The 19482-nt window shown below is 42.3% G+C and overlaps 1 protein-coding gene across 3 annotated transcripts; it reads left to right on the top strand.

Annotated features, from left to right (window-relative positions):
* The first annotated feature begins 171 nt into the window (after positions 1-171).
* LOC110492338 (lethal(3)malignant brain tumor-like protein 1) lies at positions 172-17720 on the top strand. 3 transcript variants are annotated; one of them, XM_021566568.2, is made up of 22 exons: positions 172-253; positions 1151-1301; positions 1515-1696; positions 2596-2719; positions 7424-7589; positions 7841-7976; positions 8174-8210; positions 8322-8413; positions 8554-8658; positions 8894-9029; positions 9233-9324; positions 9428-9579; positions 9703-9779; positions 9897-9982; positions 10183-10293; positions 14949-15090; positions 15200-15299; positions 15431-15631; positions 15736-15785; positions 15988-16145; positions 16623-16685; positions 16862-17720. In XM_021566568.2, the coding sequence occupies exons 2-22, from the start codon at positions 1172-1174 to the stop codon at positions 16994-16996; spliced, it is 2475 nt and encodes an 824-aa protein (XP_021422243.2). In that variant the 5' UTR covers positions 172-253; positions 1151-1171; the 3' UTR covers positions 16997-17720. The 3 variants fall into 3 exon arrangements, with proteins under 3 accessions (XP_021422243.2, XP_021422242.2, XP_021422245.2); XM_021566567.2 differs by having other exon boundaries at positions 240-359; XM_021566570.2 differs by lacking the exons at positions 172-253; positions 1151-1301; positions 1515-1696 and having other exon boundaries at positions 7443-7589.
* Positions 17721-19482: the final 1762 nt, after the last annotated feature.

Here is a 19482-nt window from a genome sequence, read left to right as displayed (position 1 = left end):
TTGTGATGTTATTCTCCCATGATAGCACACGCTTTTCTGTGTTTTGACGTTTGTGCCAAAAACAGAGTCATTGAATATTATGATAGACGGTGAAATTGTTGAGTGTCATATAATTGTTTCCTTGACGCGCGGCGGGGAGAGGTTATGGTTGAAATTATAAATCATTTGGGAGGTTATTTAACTCATGGTCCGCTGTAGGGTGAGTTGCGCATGCGTGATTTTTAAGATTCTGACCCGCAAGAAGAAACCGCTGGTAAGCTAAATTTAGTCCCAAATTGATCAGCTAATATGCATGTATATTGCTTTGACGTGCCTGCAATAAGCGCTACAGAATCCTGAAACTATAACGCTTGCAGATGGTAAGATAATTTGTAATTTTCTTGCGGTTGACATCCAGCATGCATGAACATAATTAGTCATAAAGCTATTTGGTATCGCAAATCATTTAAGAATTCAATATATTCTGTCATTCGATAGTTCTCTGGAAACCTGATGTAATAGGCTAACGGTCCGCAACATAATAGGGATTTTATTTTATTTTTCTCGCCTGAATGTCATGAAACGATATCATTCATTCGAAATCTTGCCAGGATTTTTTTTTTTTTTTAAACATTTTCACAAATTGTTTTTTTTTTTCTTCTCAAATAGCTTCAAGGGTTTCTGATCCTCCGCCATTTTACTGCTGAATTGCTGTGTTTTTGTTAAATTAATAATATAATTATTTTGCTTTGTGGCGCTACTTTCCCTTGTTATTCGAAGAGGAGCGTTGTCAAATAAAGCAGTTGACATTACAGAAAGGTCATAATAGCTCAATGAAATTGTTTATTTTAAAATAAATCATTCCTTGAATGTACTTTATCACCGATGCTGTCAAGTGAGACTAAAATTTAATTTTTAAGGTTCCCTCACAACAATGCAGAGAAAAACAGCATTATTATTGATAAAAGGAGAAGAATGGTCCTATGTATTTAGCTGTTTAGTGGTAATAGAGAACAAGACTGGATGCAGGGGATGCATAATATGGGGAATACATCTGAATCCTGTAACCTTTCTGGCATTCAGGACCCATATTCCAATGTCACTTCAGCTGTCATTCTAATCCTAATTAATATGTGAAATTGTGATGGTTAAACTGACATCTTTTTTTCAGAGGCAGTAAGTGAAGTCTGCCATGAGTGCCAAAGTGGAGCTGGATGTTTCAGCCAAAGAAGCAGATCCCAATCCTTCCAGTGATGCCCTCTCCTCCAATGACAGCCTGTCGAAGAAGACACACCCACAGACCACAGCACTCATCCTGCCAGGTGAGATAAGGCCACCATGACTCCTGGAACTATTACACTCAATAGTGTTCCGTAATGTATTGCACCCTGAACTTTCTCCAACTCAGAGATATGCTGCACAATGTCCTAAGTTTTGACAAAACAGAGGGGGGTACATACTACCCTCCTACTAGTTTCACACAGCTACATATCACATTCGCTCAGAACTTAGAAGACTGGCCCCTCTCTCCCCAGCTCCTGTTCCCAGTACACAGAAGGTGGAGGTCTCTCCGGGTGCTGCTGAGGCAGGTAATGGAGCCACTGCTGGAGAGGTGGAAACCCCCACTATAGCCCCCCAGGTTGGGGGAGCCTGTAGCATCGTCCATGTACTGGAGTGGAAAGAAGGGATGGCCATCTTACCCAGCAGCAACCTTAAGGTGAATGACATCTGATGGCCGTTGTATGTTATTATAAGCATAGGGTTCTCTAGTATTAAGCATTGTTGGAGTAAAGAGGCAAGTCAGCCTGGTCTCATAGAATAGATGTTACATACCATTTAAGTAAATCCGGAACACTCAAATTAGAATGATATGTTCAGTTCGGTATGGTTACATAAGACAAGACAGAAGGTTACTGAGGGAAAAAACGTAAGTAGGGTGGGTTGGTTGGTTGGTTGGTTGGTTGGTTGATTTGGCGCATAAAGCGAATGTTAAGCAACCCAAAGGTTGCTTGTTCAAAACACATCACGGACAACTTTAGCTAATTAGCAACTACTTACTACTTTTTGCTACTTTTCAACTTCTTAGCATGTTAGCTAACCTTTTATCCTTAACTCCTAGCCAAACTAATTTTAGCCACCTAGCTAATGTTAGCCACAACAAATTGGAATTCATAACATCATACGTTTTGCAAATGTATAACATATTGTATGAATTGCAATTTGTAACATATTCTACAAATTCAAATTCGTAACATTTCATACAAATTGTAATTCGTAATATATCATATGGCAGGTAGCCTTGTGGTTAGAGCGTTGAGCTAGTAACCGAAAGGTTGCTAGATCGAATCCCCAAGCTGACAAGGTAAACATCTGTCATTCTGCCCCTGAACAAGGCAGTTAACACACTGTTCCTCGGCCGTCATTGTAAATAAGAATTTGTTCTTACCTGACTTGCCTAGTTAAATAAAGGTAAAATAAAAATAAATATGAAATGGACATCCACAAATGAATGCATACAAAACTTAACATGTCATAAGAATTTGGAGTGTCCTGGATTTACCCCTGAGTCCAGGTTGTGTATGCACATGGTTGAAATACAGTATGTGTATTTTTCAGTTCTGTCTGAGTGACTGTGGAACACTGGAGATGATCAGCCAAGAAAAAATCAGCAGTGCTGAACCAGCAGTAATGGTGTCTGGGAAAATACCTGACTCCAAAAACAGGCCAACTAACAAAACAGGTAGGATACTGGAAATTAGGAATTTCTGTGTGTTTTCTGCAGCTGAATAGTCCCTTAACTAAATCCTAATGGAAATGATCTAGCTAGTGAACTAGCAAGTTCACAACTCATATTTAATTCCAGAAATATCCTCAAAAACAATTTGCTATACTGAATGCGATCCTTTCCTAATCCCAACCTGATATAATGCCTCCGACTGTGTGATTACTCTCTCCGTAGCTGATGTGAACAGGTTAACATTCACATGGCCGCAGGGCCAGATGGATTACCGGACAGGTACTCAGAGCATGCGCTGACCAACTGTCAAGTGTCTTCACTGACATTTTCAACCTATCCCTGACCGAGTCTGTAATACCTACATGTTTTAAGCAGACCACCATAGTCCATGTGTCCAAGAACACCATGGTAACCTGCTGTCGTGTCTTTACTATCATTAACGGAATACTTTTTTAAATTTTTTATCAAAGATTCTCTGTAATTAGCATTTCGTGATTAACTAATTAGGCAAATGTAATTAACTAGGAAGTCGGGGCACCAAGGAAAATATTCAGATTACAAAGTTATAATTTTCCTAATACAACTTTTCAGATATTTTAATATCTGATCAATTAGTCATCTTAATTAATGAAATGTTAGTCTCATTCCAAACTTCGTAAATTGTTGGAAATCTGCACGAACCCAGTCTTCACTATGAGTCATCCATACATCAATTGTCTTAAATCATTTATTTACTAACTAAGTAATTCACAGAAATGCATAAACAAACAGTACCTAGTTACAAGGAAATGAAAACGGAGTTTCCCTAGTGGGATAAACCTGCATCGCGGCTTGGTGTGTAAAAGCGAAGTGGGGGTCGACTGAGATAAGACAACACACAGTTGATAATTATAACAATTGAAATGCTAATCCTTTGCACATGAACGCTCACTCATTCGGGAACAATTGCAATCAATATATATATTTACACTCAGTGTGTCGTCGGGATATCTGTTGAAAAGTTTGTTTCTGTTGGAGAGTTTGTCCGCCCTCTCTGTCGTGGTTAGAATGGATAGTTCAGAGTGACATTCATTCATGTCGTTATAGAATAGATGTTTCGGCGGTTGTCTTCGCCTTCAATGATTACCGAATTCCTAGCTGCAGACTAGTAATTCATATCAAAGACATGTTTTTATTCTGTCGGTATCGATAGTCTTAGAGTTTAACCACGTGGGATGGTTAAAAGATTCAGCAGTCTGGTCTCAAACCTTGGCCCTCTCGTTATCGAGGTAAGCTGGTCTGCAACCTTTGTCCTCTCGTAATTGAGAGCAACATGGTCTGTTGAGAAATTCTCAAAGTGGGGGTTTTATTCTGAAGAGCAGAAAAAGCTGTCTCATGACGCTAGGTCCTAACTGTGCTCATGGGCGGTCCTCTGATTTAGTTCAACTCAAAAGGGAATTGGAGTTTCCTTCATTAAACAGTTCAAAATCACATTATACAATTTTACAAACAGTGTTATCCTCACTCATTCATCTTATACAACAATTAGATGTAAACCTCATATCTGAGGTTATTATATAAACAGCGTTATGGTAATGTGGCTGTATTGTCTCCCATGAGTTTCCAAAATTGTACCAAACGGACCAGTTCGTAGCTGAATTCTTCACCGATCTTTTATACCTTCTCCGAAATATAAATGTTCTTCGGACCTCAAGTTCTGTGAGGTGGAAGAAATTCCTTTGTTCTCTTCTATGAAAACTCTACTCTCTCTCTTTCTATACTGTGGCCATGAGGAGATAATCTCCTCCAGGAATTTACGACCTCTTTCTGACCACAGCAGCATGGGTGTAGGAGACAGGGAGAGGGGGATGGGGCTTGCTGTACCCGAAAAGGGCAATGTCATGACACTGCCTAAATGACTACCAACCCGTAGCACTCACGTCTGTAGCCATTAAGTGCTTTGAAAGGCTGGTCATGGCCCCCATTAACACAATCATCCCAGAAACCCTATATCCACCCCAATTCACATACCGCCTCAACAGATCCACGGATGACGCAATCTCCAATGCACTCCACACTTCCCTTTCCCACCTGGACAAAAGGAACACCTACGTGAGGATGCTATTCATTGACTATAGCTCAGTGTTCAACACCACAGTGCTCTCAACTATTACTAAGCTAAGGACCCTGGGACTAAACACCTCCCTCTTCAACTGGATCCTGGACTTCCTGACGGGCCTCCCCCAGGTGGTAAGGGTAGGCAACAACGCTTCTGCCACCCTGACCCTCGACACGGGGCCCCTCGGGTGCGTGCTTAGTCCCCTCCTGTACTCCCTGTTCACTCACGACTCCATTCACATCGACAGGGCTGTAGTGGAGTGGGTCGAGAGCTTCAAGTTCCTTGTCGTCCACATCACTAACAAACTATCATGGTCCAAACACATCAAGTCAGCCTTGAAGATGGCACAACAACACCTATTCCCCCTCAGGAAACTAAAGAGATTTGGCATGGGTCCTCAGATCCTCAAAAAGTTATACAGCTGCACCATCGAGAGATTTCTGACTGGTTACATCACCGCTTGATATGGCAACTGCTCGGCAACCGACCGCAAGGCGCTACAGAGGGTAGTGGTTACGGCTCAGTACATCACTGGGGCCAAGCTTCCTGCCATCCAGGACCTCTATACCAGGCAGTGTCAGAGGAAGGCCCTACAAATTGTCAGACTCCAGCCACTCTAGTCATAGACTGTTCTCTCTGCTACCGCACAGGAAGCGGTTCCGGAGCAGCAAGTCTAGGTCCAAAAGGCTCCTTAACAGATTCTACCCCCAAGCCATTAGACTGCTAAAGAGTCAATTGGGTCCCTGGACTATTTGTATTGACCCCCTTTTTTCTGCTGCTGCTATTTGCTGTTTATTATCTATACACAGTCGCTTTACCTCTAACTACATATACATATTACCTCAAATAACCTGTGCCACCGCACATTCACTCTGTACCGATACCCCCTGTATGTAGTGCATTCGGAAAGTATTCAGACCCCTTGACTTTTACCACATTTTGTTATGTAACAGCCTTATTCTAAAACATATATTTTTTTCTTCCCCTCATCAATCTACACACATAATGACAAAACAAAAACAGGTTTTTTGAATTTTTTGCAAATGCATAAAAAAACAAAACAGAAATCACTTATTTGCATAAGTATTCAGACACTTTGCTATGAGACTCGAAGTTGAGCTCAGGTGCATCTTGTTTCCATTGATCAACCTTGAGATGTTTCTACAACTTGATTGGAGTCCACCTGTGGTAAATTCAATTGATTGAACTTGATATGGAAAGGTGCACACCTTTCTATATAAGATACCACAGCTGACAGTGGATGTCAGAGCAAAAACCAAACCATGAGGTAGGAATTGTCCGTAGAGCTCCAAGACAGGATTGCAGCATTGAAGGTCCCCAAGACACAGTGGCCTCCATCATTCTAAAATGGAAGAAGTTTGGAACCACCAAGATTCTTCCTAGAGCTGGCCGCCTGGCTAAACTGAGCAATCGGTGGAGAAGGGCCTTGGTCATAGAGGTGACCAAGAACCCAATGGTCAAACTGACAGAGCTCCAAAGTTCCTCTGTGGAGATGGGAAAACCTTCCAGAAGGACAACCATCTCTGCAGCACTCCACCAATCAGGCCTTTATGGTAGAGTGGCCCGACGGAAGCCACACCTCACTAAAAGGCACATGACAGCCCGCTTGGAGTTTGCCAAAAGGCACCTAAAGGACTCTCAGACCATGAGAAACAAGATTCTCTAGTCTGATGAAACCAAGCTTAAAATCTATGGCCTGAATGCCAAGCGTCACGTCTGGAGGAAACCTGCCACCATCCCTACGGTGAAGCATGGTGGTGGCAGCATCATGCTGTGGGGATGTTTTTCAGCGGCAGGGACTGGGAGAATAGTCCGGATCAAGGGAAAGGTGAACGGAGCATAGTACAGAAAGATCCTTGATGAAAACCTGCTCCAGAATGCTCAGGACCTCAGACTGGGGTAAAGGTTCACTTTCCAACAGGACAACCACCCTAAGCACACAGCCAAGATAACGCAGGAGTTGCTTTGGGACAAGTCTCTGAATGTGCTTGAGTGGCCAAGCCAGAGCCCAGACTTGAATCCGATCAAACGTCTCTGGAGAGACCTGAAAATAGCTGTGCAGCGACACTCCCCATCCAACCTGACAGAGCTTGAGAGGATCTGCAGAGAATAATGGGAGAAACTTCCCAAATACAGGTGTGCCAAGCTTGTAGTGTCATACCCAAGAAGACTCTGTAATCACTGCCAAAGTACTGAGTAAAGGATCTGAATTCTTATATAATTGTGATATTTCAGTTTATTTTTAATACATTTGCAAAAATGTCTAAAAACCTGATTTTGCTTTGTCATTATGAGGTATTGTGTGTAGGGGAAAACTTTTTCATCCATTTTAGAATAAGGTTGTAACAGAATGTGGAAAAAGTCCAGGTCTGAATTGTTCCCCAATGTACTGTATATCCTCGTTATTACTTTTTGTTATTTAAAAAAATTTTTTTTTTTAGCAAATATTGTTTTACTTTAAAGCAAATTCAGCATGGTTGGTTAAGGACTTGTAAGTAAGCATTTCAAGTTATGCTTACTTACAAGCGCCGAATACCTGTTGTATTCGCAGCAGGTGACAAATAAAATTTGATTTGATTCCATTGTAGATATGGTGTCTCCTCTCAGCTCTGTGGGTGGTGTGGCTGTGGAACAAGAGAGGCCCATCAAGATTGAGCCTAAGACCCAGGGAGGGCCAGGACAACAGGAGAGCTGTGATCCTATGGCACAGAGAACCTACCCAGAGCAGCTACGCAGGGAGCCTATGACTGACAAGTAAGTACTGAAGACTGAAGCCTTTCCACACTTTAGAAAGTTAATTTTTATGAAAACATCCTTTGACCATAGAAATTGCAATTCATGCTAAATTAAAATCAAGGAACCATCATAAGCATACTGTGGATGCTCAGACACAAAACAAACTACAGGAAGATATTAACCACCATGCAGAAGATGTAACGTAGGTCATAGGTAGCCTAAGGCAAAGCTTTGTAGTGGACTCAACTGTTCTCTTAAATGTTCCTTAGGAGGGGGGGAGGCACAGATAAGATTCCCGGGGGCAGGGTAGCATCTCTGGACCCTGAGCTGCTGAAACCCATGAAGAAGAGGAAGAGGAAGGACTACCTGAGTCCGTCAGAGGAAGAATCTGAGCTGGATGGAATGGTGGGAAAGGCTCGAGTGTCACTTCATCCCTCATAAAGCGTGCACAATTTAGTAGTATATTTTGTTGTAATAAGTAAATGATCTCACATGTACATGATGTTATGCATCAATAATTTTAAAAAATCAGTACGACCATTCATAGTGTAGGCACTATGTCTTTGTTGTCGTAAATCTGTGTGTTGTATTTGTGGTTCTAGGATTACTTGAAGACAGAAAACAGACACAACAAAGCAGGTAAGAATCAGCTAAATTGTAAATAAAAAATATATATATATTCAAGTCATATTTCTGTTGTGTCAGAACTCCCATAAGCTTTATGTTGTATTTTCTGTCTGTGTACAACAGGTGCTGTTGAAGTCCATATGGATCTGTGGACATGGGGACAGTATCTGGAGGAGACCAAAGCAGTGGCAGCTCCGGCCAAACTCTTTCAAGAGGTGGGTTTTATTGTCTTTGGGTACATACTAAATGAGAGAACAAAAGTTGATATTCTTTGCAAATTAAAGTGGGTGTAAGTGGGCTTGTGGGTGTGCATTCATGTGCTGTGCTTTTCTCACTATGCCCTCTGTATTTTCAGTCTCAGAGAGTACCTCAGTGCAAAAGCAGCTTCCGCCAGGGCATGAAGTTAGAGGGCATCGACCCCCAGCACCCCTCCATGTACTTTGTTCTGACTGTGGCTGAGGTACTGTGTGCATCGCTGCTCAACCTACAGTCGCATGCTCTTTGAGGTTTGCTTCTACCTCTCTCCCTGTCCTGACTGCTTTGCTTCATACACACTACATACCCTGACTGAAACACTTTGATGAATCACAGAGAGAGATATAAGGGAAGAGAGGAATCCACATAACTGGGGAAGGACACGGAGAGAGACTTGGGGAGACATGGTTTGACTCCTGTCTGTCTTCTCCTGTCTGTAGGTTTGTGGCTACAGGCTGCGTCTCCATTTTGACGGCTACTCAGACTGTCATGACTTCTGGGTAAATGCCAACTGCCCCGACATCCACCCGGCGGGATGGTGTGAGAGCACTGGACACAAACTCTACACCCCCAAAGATAAGAGTACACTGGGCTTTGGTTTGGGGTTGGGCTGCACTTTGGACACTGAATTAGTTTTATGTTCACATTTTGAATGTGGCGCAGATCATTCGCCCAAGCATCTAAAGTATGTAATTCATAAGGTAACTAATGAGAATGTCCTTATTGGAGTAGTGGTCCAGGAAAATCACATTATATGTTTGTGTCTGTTTGTGCCACAGGCTGCAAAGAGGAGGAGTTCTCCTGGGCCAGCTACCTGAAAATGAGTAAAGCACAAGTTGCCCCTAAAGAGGTGTTTGCCAGCCCTGGAAGAGTAAGTATAAGCATGACTCCTCAATCAGTGGTATGCATCTGCCTGAAGTAAGTAACTGTAAGCGACTAATGTGGTGTGTTTGTGTTGGTGGTCCCCTGGTCAGACGGATACGGAGTGTGGTTTTGAGGTGGGCATGAAGCTGGAGGCGGTTGACCGCATGAACCCCTCTCTCATTTGCGTGGCGACCGTGACCGACGTGGTGGACGACCGCTTCCTGGTTCACTTTGATAACTGGGACGACACGTATGACTACTGGTGAGGCCATTTTTCATGTATTTTTCATGGCTTCTCTAAATTATGATCTGTGCTGTTTTACTAGCCATGATGCCATGATTTAAATTCTAATCTAATTGCTTGATGTTGCATTACCCCATCCAGGTGTGATGCCAGCAGTCCATACATCCATCCTATTGGCTGGTGCCAAGAGAGGAGCCTCCCCCTAACGCCGCCTCAAGGTGACTGACACAGTTCTAAGATATGACTATAGGTCTAATAAGTGAACTATAGGGAATGCAGTGGAATTTCACACACACCTATGAGCTAGATCCCATGTGCCCCGTCTGTCCCGTCAGATTACCCAGACCCAGGCAGGTTCTCCTGGCCAAGGTACCTCGACGAGACTGGCTCTACCGCCGTGTCTGCTGAGGCTTTTAAAGTGGTGAGTACTAAAGACTTGTTGCAATGACATAAACATGGGTGAATACATTTTATTTGACTTGAATCCTTTTTGGTGGGGTAAAGTGTAGTTGTGAACATAATTACTGTTATGAGTTAATGAGTTGAAATTAGATTAACTATAGGGACTGATTTGAGGTTAAGTGGCGCTGTGTGATGATGATGTGACTCTCCCCTCTGCAGCGTCCTGCCCATTGCTTCCAGGCTCAGATGAAGCTGGAGGTGGTGGACAAAAGGAGCCCCGGCCTGATACGGGTGGCCACAGTGGAGGAGGTCGACACCCACCGCATTAAGGTCAACCAGTAGTGTGTGTGTGTTAGGGATGCACGGGTCAGCTGTTTGATCACCCACCCGCAATTGCAAATAACCCTTCCGCAACCGTCCGACTATACACTGAGTGTACAAAACATTAAGCTGCTATTTCCATGACATAAACTGACCAGGTGAATCCAGGTGAAGGATACAGTGCTTTCGGAAAGTATTCAGACCCCTTGACTTTTTACATACTTTGTTACGTTACAGCCTGATACAATTTAATTTAAAAAAACAATTCCTTCATCGATCTACACACAATACGCCATAATGACAATGCAAAAACTTTTTTTGCAAATGTATAAAAAATATCACATTTTCATAGGTATTCAGACCCTTTTACTCAGTACTTTGTTGAAGCACCTTTGGCAGCGTTTACAGCCTTGAGTCTTCTTAGGTATGACGCTAGAAGCTTGGCACACCTGTATTTGGGAAGTTTATCCCATTCTTCTCTGTAGATCCTGTCAAGCTCTGTCAGGTTGGATGGGAGGGTCACTGCACAGTTATTTTCAGGTCTCTCCAGAGATGTTTGATCGGATTCAAGTCCGGATTCTGGCTGGGCAACTCAAGGACATTGACACTTGTCCCGAAGCCATTCCTGTGTTGTCTTGGCTGTGTGCTTAGGATCGTTGTCCTGTTGGAAAGTGAACCTTAGCCCCAGTCTGAGGTCCTGAGTGCTTTGGAGCAGGTTTTCATCAAGGATCTTTCTGTACTATGCTCCGTTCACCTTTCCCTTGATCCTGACTAGTCTCCCAGTCCCTGCCGCTGAAAAACATCCCCACAGCATGATGCTGCCACCACCATGCTTCACCGTAGGGATGGTGGCAGGTTTCCTCCAGACGTGACGCTTGGCATTCAGGCCATAGATTTTAAGCTTGGTTTCATCAGACCAGAGAATCTTGTTTCTCATGGTCTGAGTCTTTAAGTGCCTTTTAGCAAACTCCAAGTGGGCTGTCACGTGCCTTTTACTGAGGTGTGGCTTCCGTCTGGCCACTCTACCATAAAGGCCTGATTGGTGAAGTGCTCCAGAGATGGTTGTCCTTCTGGAAGGTTCTCCCATCACCACAGAGGAATTCTGTAGCTCTGTCAAGGCGACCATCGGGTTCTTGGTCACATCCCTGATCAAGGCCCTTCTACCCCGATTGCTCAGCTTTGGCCGGGTGGCCAGCTCTAGGAAATTACTTGGTGGTTCCAAACTTCTTCTATTCAAGAATAATGGCGGAACTGTGTTCTTGAGGACCTTCAATGCTGCAGACATTTTTTGGTACCCTTACCCAGATATGTGCCTTGACACAATCCTGTCTCTGAGTTCTACCGACAATTCCTTGGCTTGGTTTTTGCTCTGACATGCACTGTAAACCGTGGGACCTTCTATAGAAAGGTGTGTGCCTTTCCATATCAAGTCAAATCAATTGAATTTACCACAGGTAGACTCCAATCAAGTTGTAGAAACATCTCAAGGATGATCAATGGAAACAGGATGCACCTGAGCGCAATTTGGGGTCTCATAGCAAAGGGTCTGAATACTTATGTAAATAATCAATAAGATTCAATCAAATCTATTTTCAAAGCCCTTTTTACATCAGCCGATGTCACAAAGTGCTGTACAGAAAGCTAGCCTAAAACCCCAAACAGCAAGCAATGCAGATGTAGAAGCACGGTGCCTAGGAAAAACTCCCTAGAAAGGCCGGAACCTAGGAAGACACCTAGAGAGGAAGCAGGCTCTGAGGGGTGGACAGTCCTCTTCTGGCTGTGCCGGGTGGCAGGTAGCCTAGTGGTTAGAGTGTTGGACTAGTAAAGGAAAGGTTGCGAGATTGAATCCCCGAGCTGACAAGGTAAAAATCTGTCGTTCTGTCCCTGAACAAGGCAGTTAACCCACTGTTCCTAGGCCGTCATTGAAAATAAGATTTAACTGACTTGCCTAGTTAAATAAAGATAAAATATATATTTATTTTTTGAATTCAGTTTTTTTATATACATTTGCAAAACTTTCTAAAAACCTGTTTTAGTTTTGTCATAATGGGCTATTTTGTGCAGATTGATGAGAACACTTTTTAATTAAATACATTTTAGAATAAGGCTGTAACGTATCAGAATCTGGAAAAAGTCAAGGGGTCTGAATACTTTCCGAATGCACTGTATGATCCCATATTGATGTCACTTGTTAAATCCACTTCAATCAGTGTAGATCAAGGGGAGGAGACTGGTTAAAGAAGGATTTTTAAGCCTTGAGACAATTGAGACATGGATTGTGTATGTGTGCCATTCAGAGGGTGAATGGGCAAGACAAAACGATTTAAGTGCCTTTGAATGGTGTATGGTAGTAGGTCCCTGGTGCACCGGTTTGTGTGAAGAACTGCAATTCTGCTGGGTTTTTCACGCTCAACAGTTTCCCTTGTGTATCAAGAATGCTCTACCACCCAAAGAACATCCAGCCAACTTGACACAACTGTGGGAAGTATTGGAGTAAACATGGGCCAGCATCCCTGTGGAATGCTTTCGGCACCTTGTTGGGTCCATGCACCGACGAATTGAGGCAGTTCTGGGGGGAGGAACTCAATATTAGGAAGGTGTTCCTCATTTTTGGTATACTCAATGTATGTGATAAAGTGAAAATCTGAGGCCCGCACTCGACCCTAACCCATACAGTTGAAGTCAGAGGTTTATATACACTTTTTCAACCACTCCACACATTTCTTGTTAAAACTATAGTTTTGGAATGTCGGTTAGGACATCTACTTTGTGCATGAAGTAATTTTTCCAACAATTGTTTACAGACAATTCTGATAGGCTAATTGACATAATTTGAGTCAATTGGAGGTGTACCTGTGGATGTATTTCAAGGCCTACCTTCAAACTCAGTTCCTCTTTGCTTGACATCATGGGAAAATCAAACGAAATCATCCAAGACCTCAGAAAATAAATTGTAGACCTCCACAAGTCTGGTTCATCCCTGGGAGCAATTTACAAACGGCTGAAGGTACCAAGTTCATCTGTACAAACAATAGTACGCAAGTATAAACACCATGGGACCACGCAGCTGTCATACCGCTCAGGAAGGAGACACGTTCTGTCTCCTAGAGATTAACATGCTTTGGTGCGAAAAGTGCAAATCAATTCCAGAACAACAGCAAAGGAGCTTGTGAAGATGCAGGTACAAAAGTATCTATATCCACAGTAAAACGAGTCCTATATCGACATAACCTGAAAGGGCGCTCAGCAAGGAAGAAGCCACTGCTCCAAAACCGCAATTAAAAAAGCCAGACTATGGTTTGCAACTGCACATGGGGACAAAAATCATATTTTTTGGAGAAATGTCCTCTGGTCTGGTGAAACCATTTTTTTACTGTTTGGCCATAATGATCATCGTTATGTTTGGAGGAAAAGGGGGAAGCTTGCAAGCCGAAGAACACCATCCTAACCGTGAAGCACAGGGTGGCAGCATCATGTTGTGGGGGTGCTTTGCTGCAGGAGGGACTGGTGCACTTCTCAAAATAGATGTCATCATGAGGTAGGAAATTATGTGGAAATATTGAAGCAACATCTCAAGACATCAGTCAGCAAGTTAAAGCTTGGTTGCAAATGTGTCTTCCAAATGGACAATGACCCCTAGCATACTTCCAGAGTTGTGGCAAAATGGCTTAAGGACAACAACATCAAGGTATTGGAGTGGCCATCACAAAGCCCTGACCTCAATCCTATAGAAAATTTGTGGGCAGAACTGAAAAAGCTTGTGCGAGCAAGGAGGCCTACAAACCTGACTCGGTTACACCAGCTCTGTCAGGAGGAATGGGCCGAAATTCACCCAACTTATTGTGAGAAGCCTGTGGAAGGCTACCTGAAACGTTTGACCCAAGTTAAACAATTTAACGGCAATGCTACCAAATACTAATTGAGTGGATGTAAACTTCTGATCCACTGGGAATGTGATGAAAGAAATAAAAGCTGAAATAAATCATTCTCTCTACTATTATTCTGACATTTCACATTATTCAAATAAAGTGGTGATCCTAACTGACCTAAGACAGGGAATTTTTACTAGGTTTAAATGTATTTGGCTAAGGTGTATGTAAACTTCCGACTTCAACGGTATATAGAAAATGCGCAGTACAGTTCCCTTTTTTTCTATTGAACATTTATTGAACAATGACGTTTCTCTTTAACATTTCTTAATTTATTTATTGAATATTTAGGTCTATGGAACAGTATCCTAATGTTTTTCTTAAACAAAAAATGTCAAACAATTTCCTAAATTGACGCTTTGCTCATGGTTTTTATGGCCAAATTCCCAAAAGCATTTGGGGATTGCCGTGTATTTGGCGCTTGTTAGTCCCTAAAGCATAGACTTGCCAGATTTTAAAAAAAGAATGAAAGAAAAACCTCAAAGTAGCCTATAGATATGAATGATACATTTCTGGATTTGTTTTTATACAGTCTTTGTTTTGTTCCCGGCCCTTCATCCACACAATGTTTCATGACCCTAAACCCGCCCGCCCGTGGTTATAACGCGGGGACTACAGGTTATGAATCAATCCGCGCATCCCTGCTGTGCGTGCGTGTGTGTCTTGCGGTTGTATGTGCCAGTGCCACTACTACACTCCCGTAACTGTCGTATTATACCATCTTATACCATACAGATCCATTTTGATGGCTGGAGTCATATGTATGATGAGTGGATGGACTCGGACCACCCTGACACCCACCCGGTCGGCTGGTGTGAGAGTACGGGTCACCCGCTAAAAATCCCTCCCCCTGAGTCCAACAAAACCCAACAGCTTGGTAACAGATACCATACTTCTCTGACTCTACTTCACCTTGATATGAGTGCTTACATGTTCGGTTTGATGACGTTGAGCTCTGTGTTCGTTTGTGTGTGTGTTTTAATAAGACCCCAGGGAACCTGCAACCACAGGCCAGTCCAGTTTCTCCTCCATGCCTTGCAAAGTAATCAACCACTCCAGATCCACAAAGTACAGCTTCCATCACAGGTCAGTAGGCGCCAGAAACAGGTTTCTGAAATGCCTATGAAGCAGTCAATGTGAGTAGATGTGTTCCATACCAACCTTATGATTATGTTATCATGATGTTATAATGAAGTCAAACCTACTTTTTGAAACAGGAAGTGTCCAACGCCTGGATGTGATGGCTCGGGTCATGTGACTGGGCGGTTCACAGCGCATCACTGTCTGTCAGGCTGCCCATTGGCTGAGCGAAACCAGGGCAGACTCAAAACCGACCTATCAGATACAGAGGGGAGCGGAGCCAAGCGGAACATCTTAATCTTTGGCCAAAGGACCAAAAAGTCCCGGTACCATGGCAGGTAAGCCTCATGTTAACAGTGGCTAAGGCTGTAGTGGTATTTTGCTGTAACCTCTGCTACTGTAGCCCCCCTTCTCACCAGTTTCTCTCTTTCTCTCTTGTCAGGATTGGTCGTCCCCCCAAGTATAGAAAAAGCCAGCACAGAGGTTACCAGAGTGAGTATCACAGTTTTATGCTCTGCACACAGTATACATACATACTGTATCCATTTATGTCTATGGCCACACTCTGATTATATATAGCCTCAGTATGAGTTTACTGCATCCTATATACAGGATTCTGTGTGTATGTGTTACATGCGTTAATATGTGTGATTTTGTGTGTGCTGACGTATGTGTGTGTTTTCCTGTGTTGCAGCGATAGCCACAGAGGGTATGTGCCCGTCTCTGTTCATGTCTGCCCTGTCGGCCCACCCGGACCGAACCCTGTCTCTGTGCTGGGAGCAACACTGCAAACTGCTGCCAGGCGTCCAGGGCATCCATGCTACACAGGTGGCAGCATGGACCGTGGAGGAGGTGAGAGCTGTAAAAACTCACCCAGAGGTTAAAGTTCTCCGTCACTGCAACGGATTCCCAGTTTGAGGGGGGGATTATGATTTTGGGTTAAGAATAAATAAAAACACTCCAGGCCACACCTGAACATCTAAAACTAGACAAAACGTATGTAGACAGGATAATGAACCTATAATGAACCTTTTCAAATAAAATGGATGCACTCACTAGTTACTGTAAGTCACTCTGGATAACAGCATCTGCTAAATGACTAAAATGTAAATGTAAATAACTGCCCCTTTTCTGGCCCGCAAATGGATTTTGACAAACACATCGGTTTTAAAAAATCTGTGCTGCCCTCCGTGGAATTTTGAAATCCTGATGCGGCCCTCAAGCTGAGATCGTCTTGCTTTAACCCCTGTACTTACCCCTATTTATCTTTGGCTTCAACAAACGGGTGCATCAGAGTACATTGATAACTCTTTGTGTTCTGTGTAACAGGTCTTTGGATTTGTCCAGAAACTGACTGGTTGTGAAGAACAGGCCTGTGTCTTCAAAGAGGAAGTGAGTACAATGTTAATTGATAATTAAGTATGAAGTAATGATACAAACAAGGGCCCATTTAGAACAGCTAAGTTTAGTAATTTAAGTTACGTTCTGTTGTCCTTTATTGTTGTTTTATTTGCATGATAAACTTTTTTATATTCCTGTGTTTGAGTTTCTTGTATATTTCTTCACAGATGATTGACGGGGAGGCCTTCCTATTACTGACACAAACTGACATCGTCAAAATCCTGAACATCAAACTTGGTCCCGCCCTCAAGATCTCCAACGCCATTTTAATGTTCAAGAGTATTGACGAAGGCCTCAAGTGATCCTGTCCCCACTCGGCCAGAGACTCCGTGACGAATCATCATGTGCCAAAATCATCCAGAACCCTACCCCTGTTATGTGTTTGGTGTTCAGTACCCATCAGAGAGAGAACAGGAGAGGGGGCTGAGAGTGGAAAAGAGATGGGGACAGAACTGAGAAAGAGAAAGAAAAAAACTGGGAAAAAGTGTAAGCAAATGTTTTTATAAGGTTGCTTCACTGCTCGTGCAATAAAATGAGTAAAATCTTAACTGAAAGTGTAAGCTTTTGTAATTTATGCAAAATATATGGAATTATTTATGTGGGATGATGTTTTACTGCAATTTTTTTGTCACAGATTTGAAATCCGGCGTGATTTTATGCTGCTGTTTCTTTACTTGGTCACTAGATACAGCATATGGACAGTTTCTAAGACCAGAAAAGGTTTAAAGTTTCTCAAGTATTGATCTTACGTGAGATAAATTCAAAATCATGTTTCAAAATATGAACTTTGTTTCGAACATTTGAAAAGGTTTACATTTTCACTCAGAAATATCAAGATATCTGGGGGATTTATTGTTTTGAATCATTTTTATATTTTATGTAGGTTTATGCACTGTATTTAAATATAATCTTAAAAGGGCTCCAGGATTCCTATAGCTATATTTCTCTCTGGTGGGCAAAACTGTATCACCATATTCTTGGATCAAAATCGTTCATTCCATATGTACAAATAAATGTCCAATTCAATCTCTTGTCTTGACTTCAGTTGATTGGTGATGATGAAGTAAGTTCATCTTTATTAAATGGTGTATGTCTGCGCAGAGGGTAGTGCATACGGCAAGCGCTACTTTTTTGACTCATCACATAAGCTGCTGCTACTGTTAATTATCAATCCTGTTTCATAGTCATATTATTCCTAGTTATATGTACGTACAGTGCCTTCAGAAAGTATCCATACCCCTTGACTTATTCTACATTTAGTTGTGTTACATCCTGAATTCAAAATGGATTAAATAGATTTTAAACATGAAATACAGAAATATGTAATTTGCTTAAGTATTCACACCCCCGAGTCAATACTCTGTCAAATTGGTTGTTGATCATTGCTAAACAACCGTTTTAAGTCTTGCCATAGATTTTCAAGCAGATTTAAGACAAAACTGTATCTCGGCCACTCAGGAACATTCACTGCTTTTTTGGTAAGCAACTCCAGTGTATATTTAGCCTCGTGTTTATTGTCCCGCTGAAAAGTGACTTCATCGCCCAGTGTCTGGTGGAAAACAGACTGAACAAGTTTTTCCTCTAGGATTTTGCCTGTGCTTAGCTTCATTCCGTTTTTTTTAATCCTGAAAAATTCCCCAGTCCTTAATGATTACAAGCATACCCATAACATGATGCAGCCACCGCCATGCTTGAAAATATGGAGAGTGGTACTCAGTAATGTGTTGTGTTGGATTTGCCCCAAACACAACATTTTGTACTCAGGACAAAAAGTTAATTGCTTTGCCACATGTTTTGCAGTATGACTTTAATCCCTTTGTCGCAAACAGGAAGCATGTTTGGGAGTATTATTTATTCTGTACAGGCTCCCTTTTCAGTCTGTCAATTAGGTTGGTATTGTGGCGTAATCACAATGTTGTTGATCCATCCTCAGTTACCTCCTATCACAGCCATTAAACTCTGTTTTAACTGTTTTAAAGTCACCATTGGGCTCATGGTGAAATCCCTGAGCGGTTTCCTTCCTCTCCGGCAACTGAGCTAGGAAGGATGCCTGTATCTTTGTAGTGATTCGGTGTATTGATACACCATCCAAAGTGTAATTAATAACTTCCCCCTGCTCAAAGGGTTATTCAATGTCTGCTTTTTTTGTTTTGTTTTTACCAATAGGTGCCCTTCTTCGTGAGGCATTGGAAAACCTCCCTGGTCTTTGTAATTGATTCTGTGTTTGAAATTCACTGCTCAACTGAGAGACCTTGCAAATAATTGTATGTGTGAGGTACAGAGATGGGGTAGTCATTAAAAAATTATTTTAAGCACTATTATTGCACACGGAGTGAGTCCCTGCAACTTATTATGTGACTTGCTAAGCACATTTTGACTCCTGGACTTGCCATAACAAAGGGGTTGCTTATTGACTCAAGACATTTAATATTTTTATTAGTAATTCATTTGTACAAATTCTGAAAAACACAATTCCACTTTTACATTATGGGGTAGGCCTATTGTGTGTTGGCCAGTGACCCCCCCCCCCCCAAAAAAAAAACAATTAATGAATGCTGTAACACAACAAAATGTGAAAAGAGTAAAGGGGTTTGAGTACTTTCTGAAGGTACTGTATCTACTAATGACATTAGTGACAATGTTATGCTTCTCTCGCTTTCTCACAATTCAATTCAAAGGGCTTTATTGGCATGGCAAACATGTTTACATTGCCAAAGCGTGAGCGCGCACAAACACACACACACACACACACACACACACACACACACACACACACACACACACACAC

Source organism: Oncorhynchus mykiss, chromosome 16 (assembly GCF_013265735.2).
Source record: "Oncorhynchus mykiss isolate Arlee chromosome 16, USDA_OmykA_1.1, whole genome shotgun sequence".
Classification (NCBI taxonomy): Eukaryota; Metazoa; Chordata; class Actinopteri; order Salmoniformes; family Salmonidae; genus Oncorhynchus; species Oncorhynchus mykiss.
This window is presented reverse-complemented; position numbering and strand designations above follow the sequence as displayed.

Coding starts and splice junctions, on each gene's coding strand:
- LOC110492338 (XM_021566568.2), top strand. CDS start 1,172: ATGAGTGCCAAAGTGGAGCTGGATGTTTCAGCCAAAGAAGCAGATCCC. Junction 8,211..8,321: donor AAACAGACACAACAAAGCAG/GTAAGAATCAGC, acceptor TGTGTACAACAG/GTGCTGTTGAAGTCCATATG. Junction 9,030..9,232: donor CAAACTCTACACCCCCAAAG/ATAAGAGTACAC, acceptor TTTGTGCCACAG/GCTGCAAAGAGGAGGAGTTC.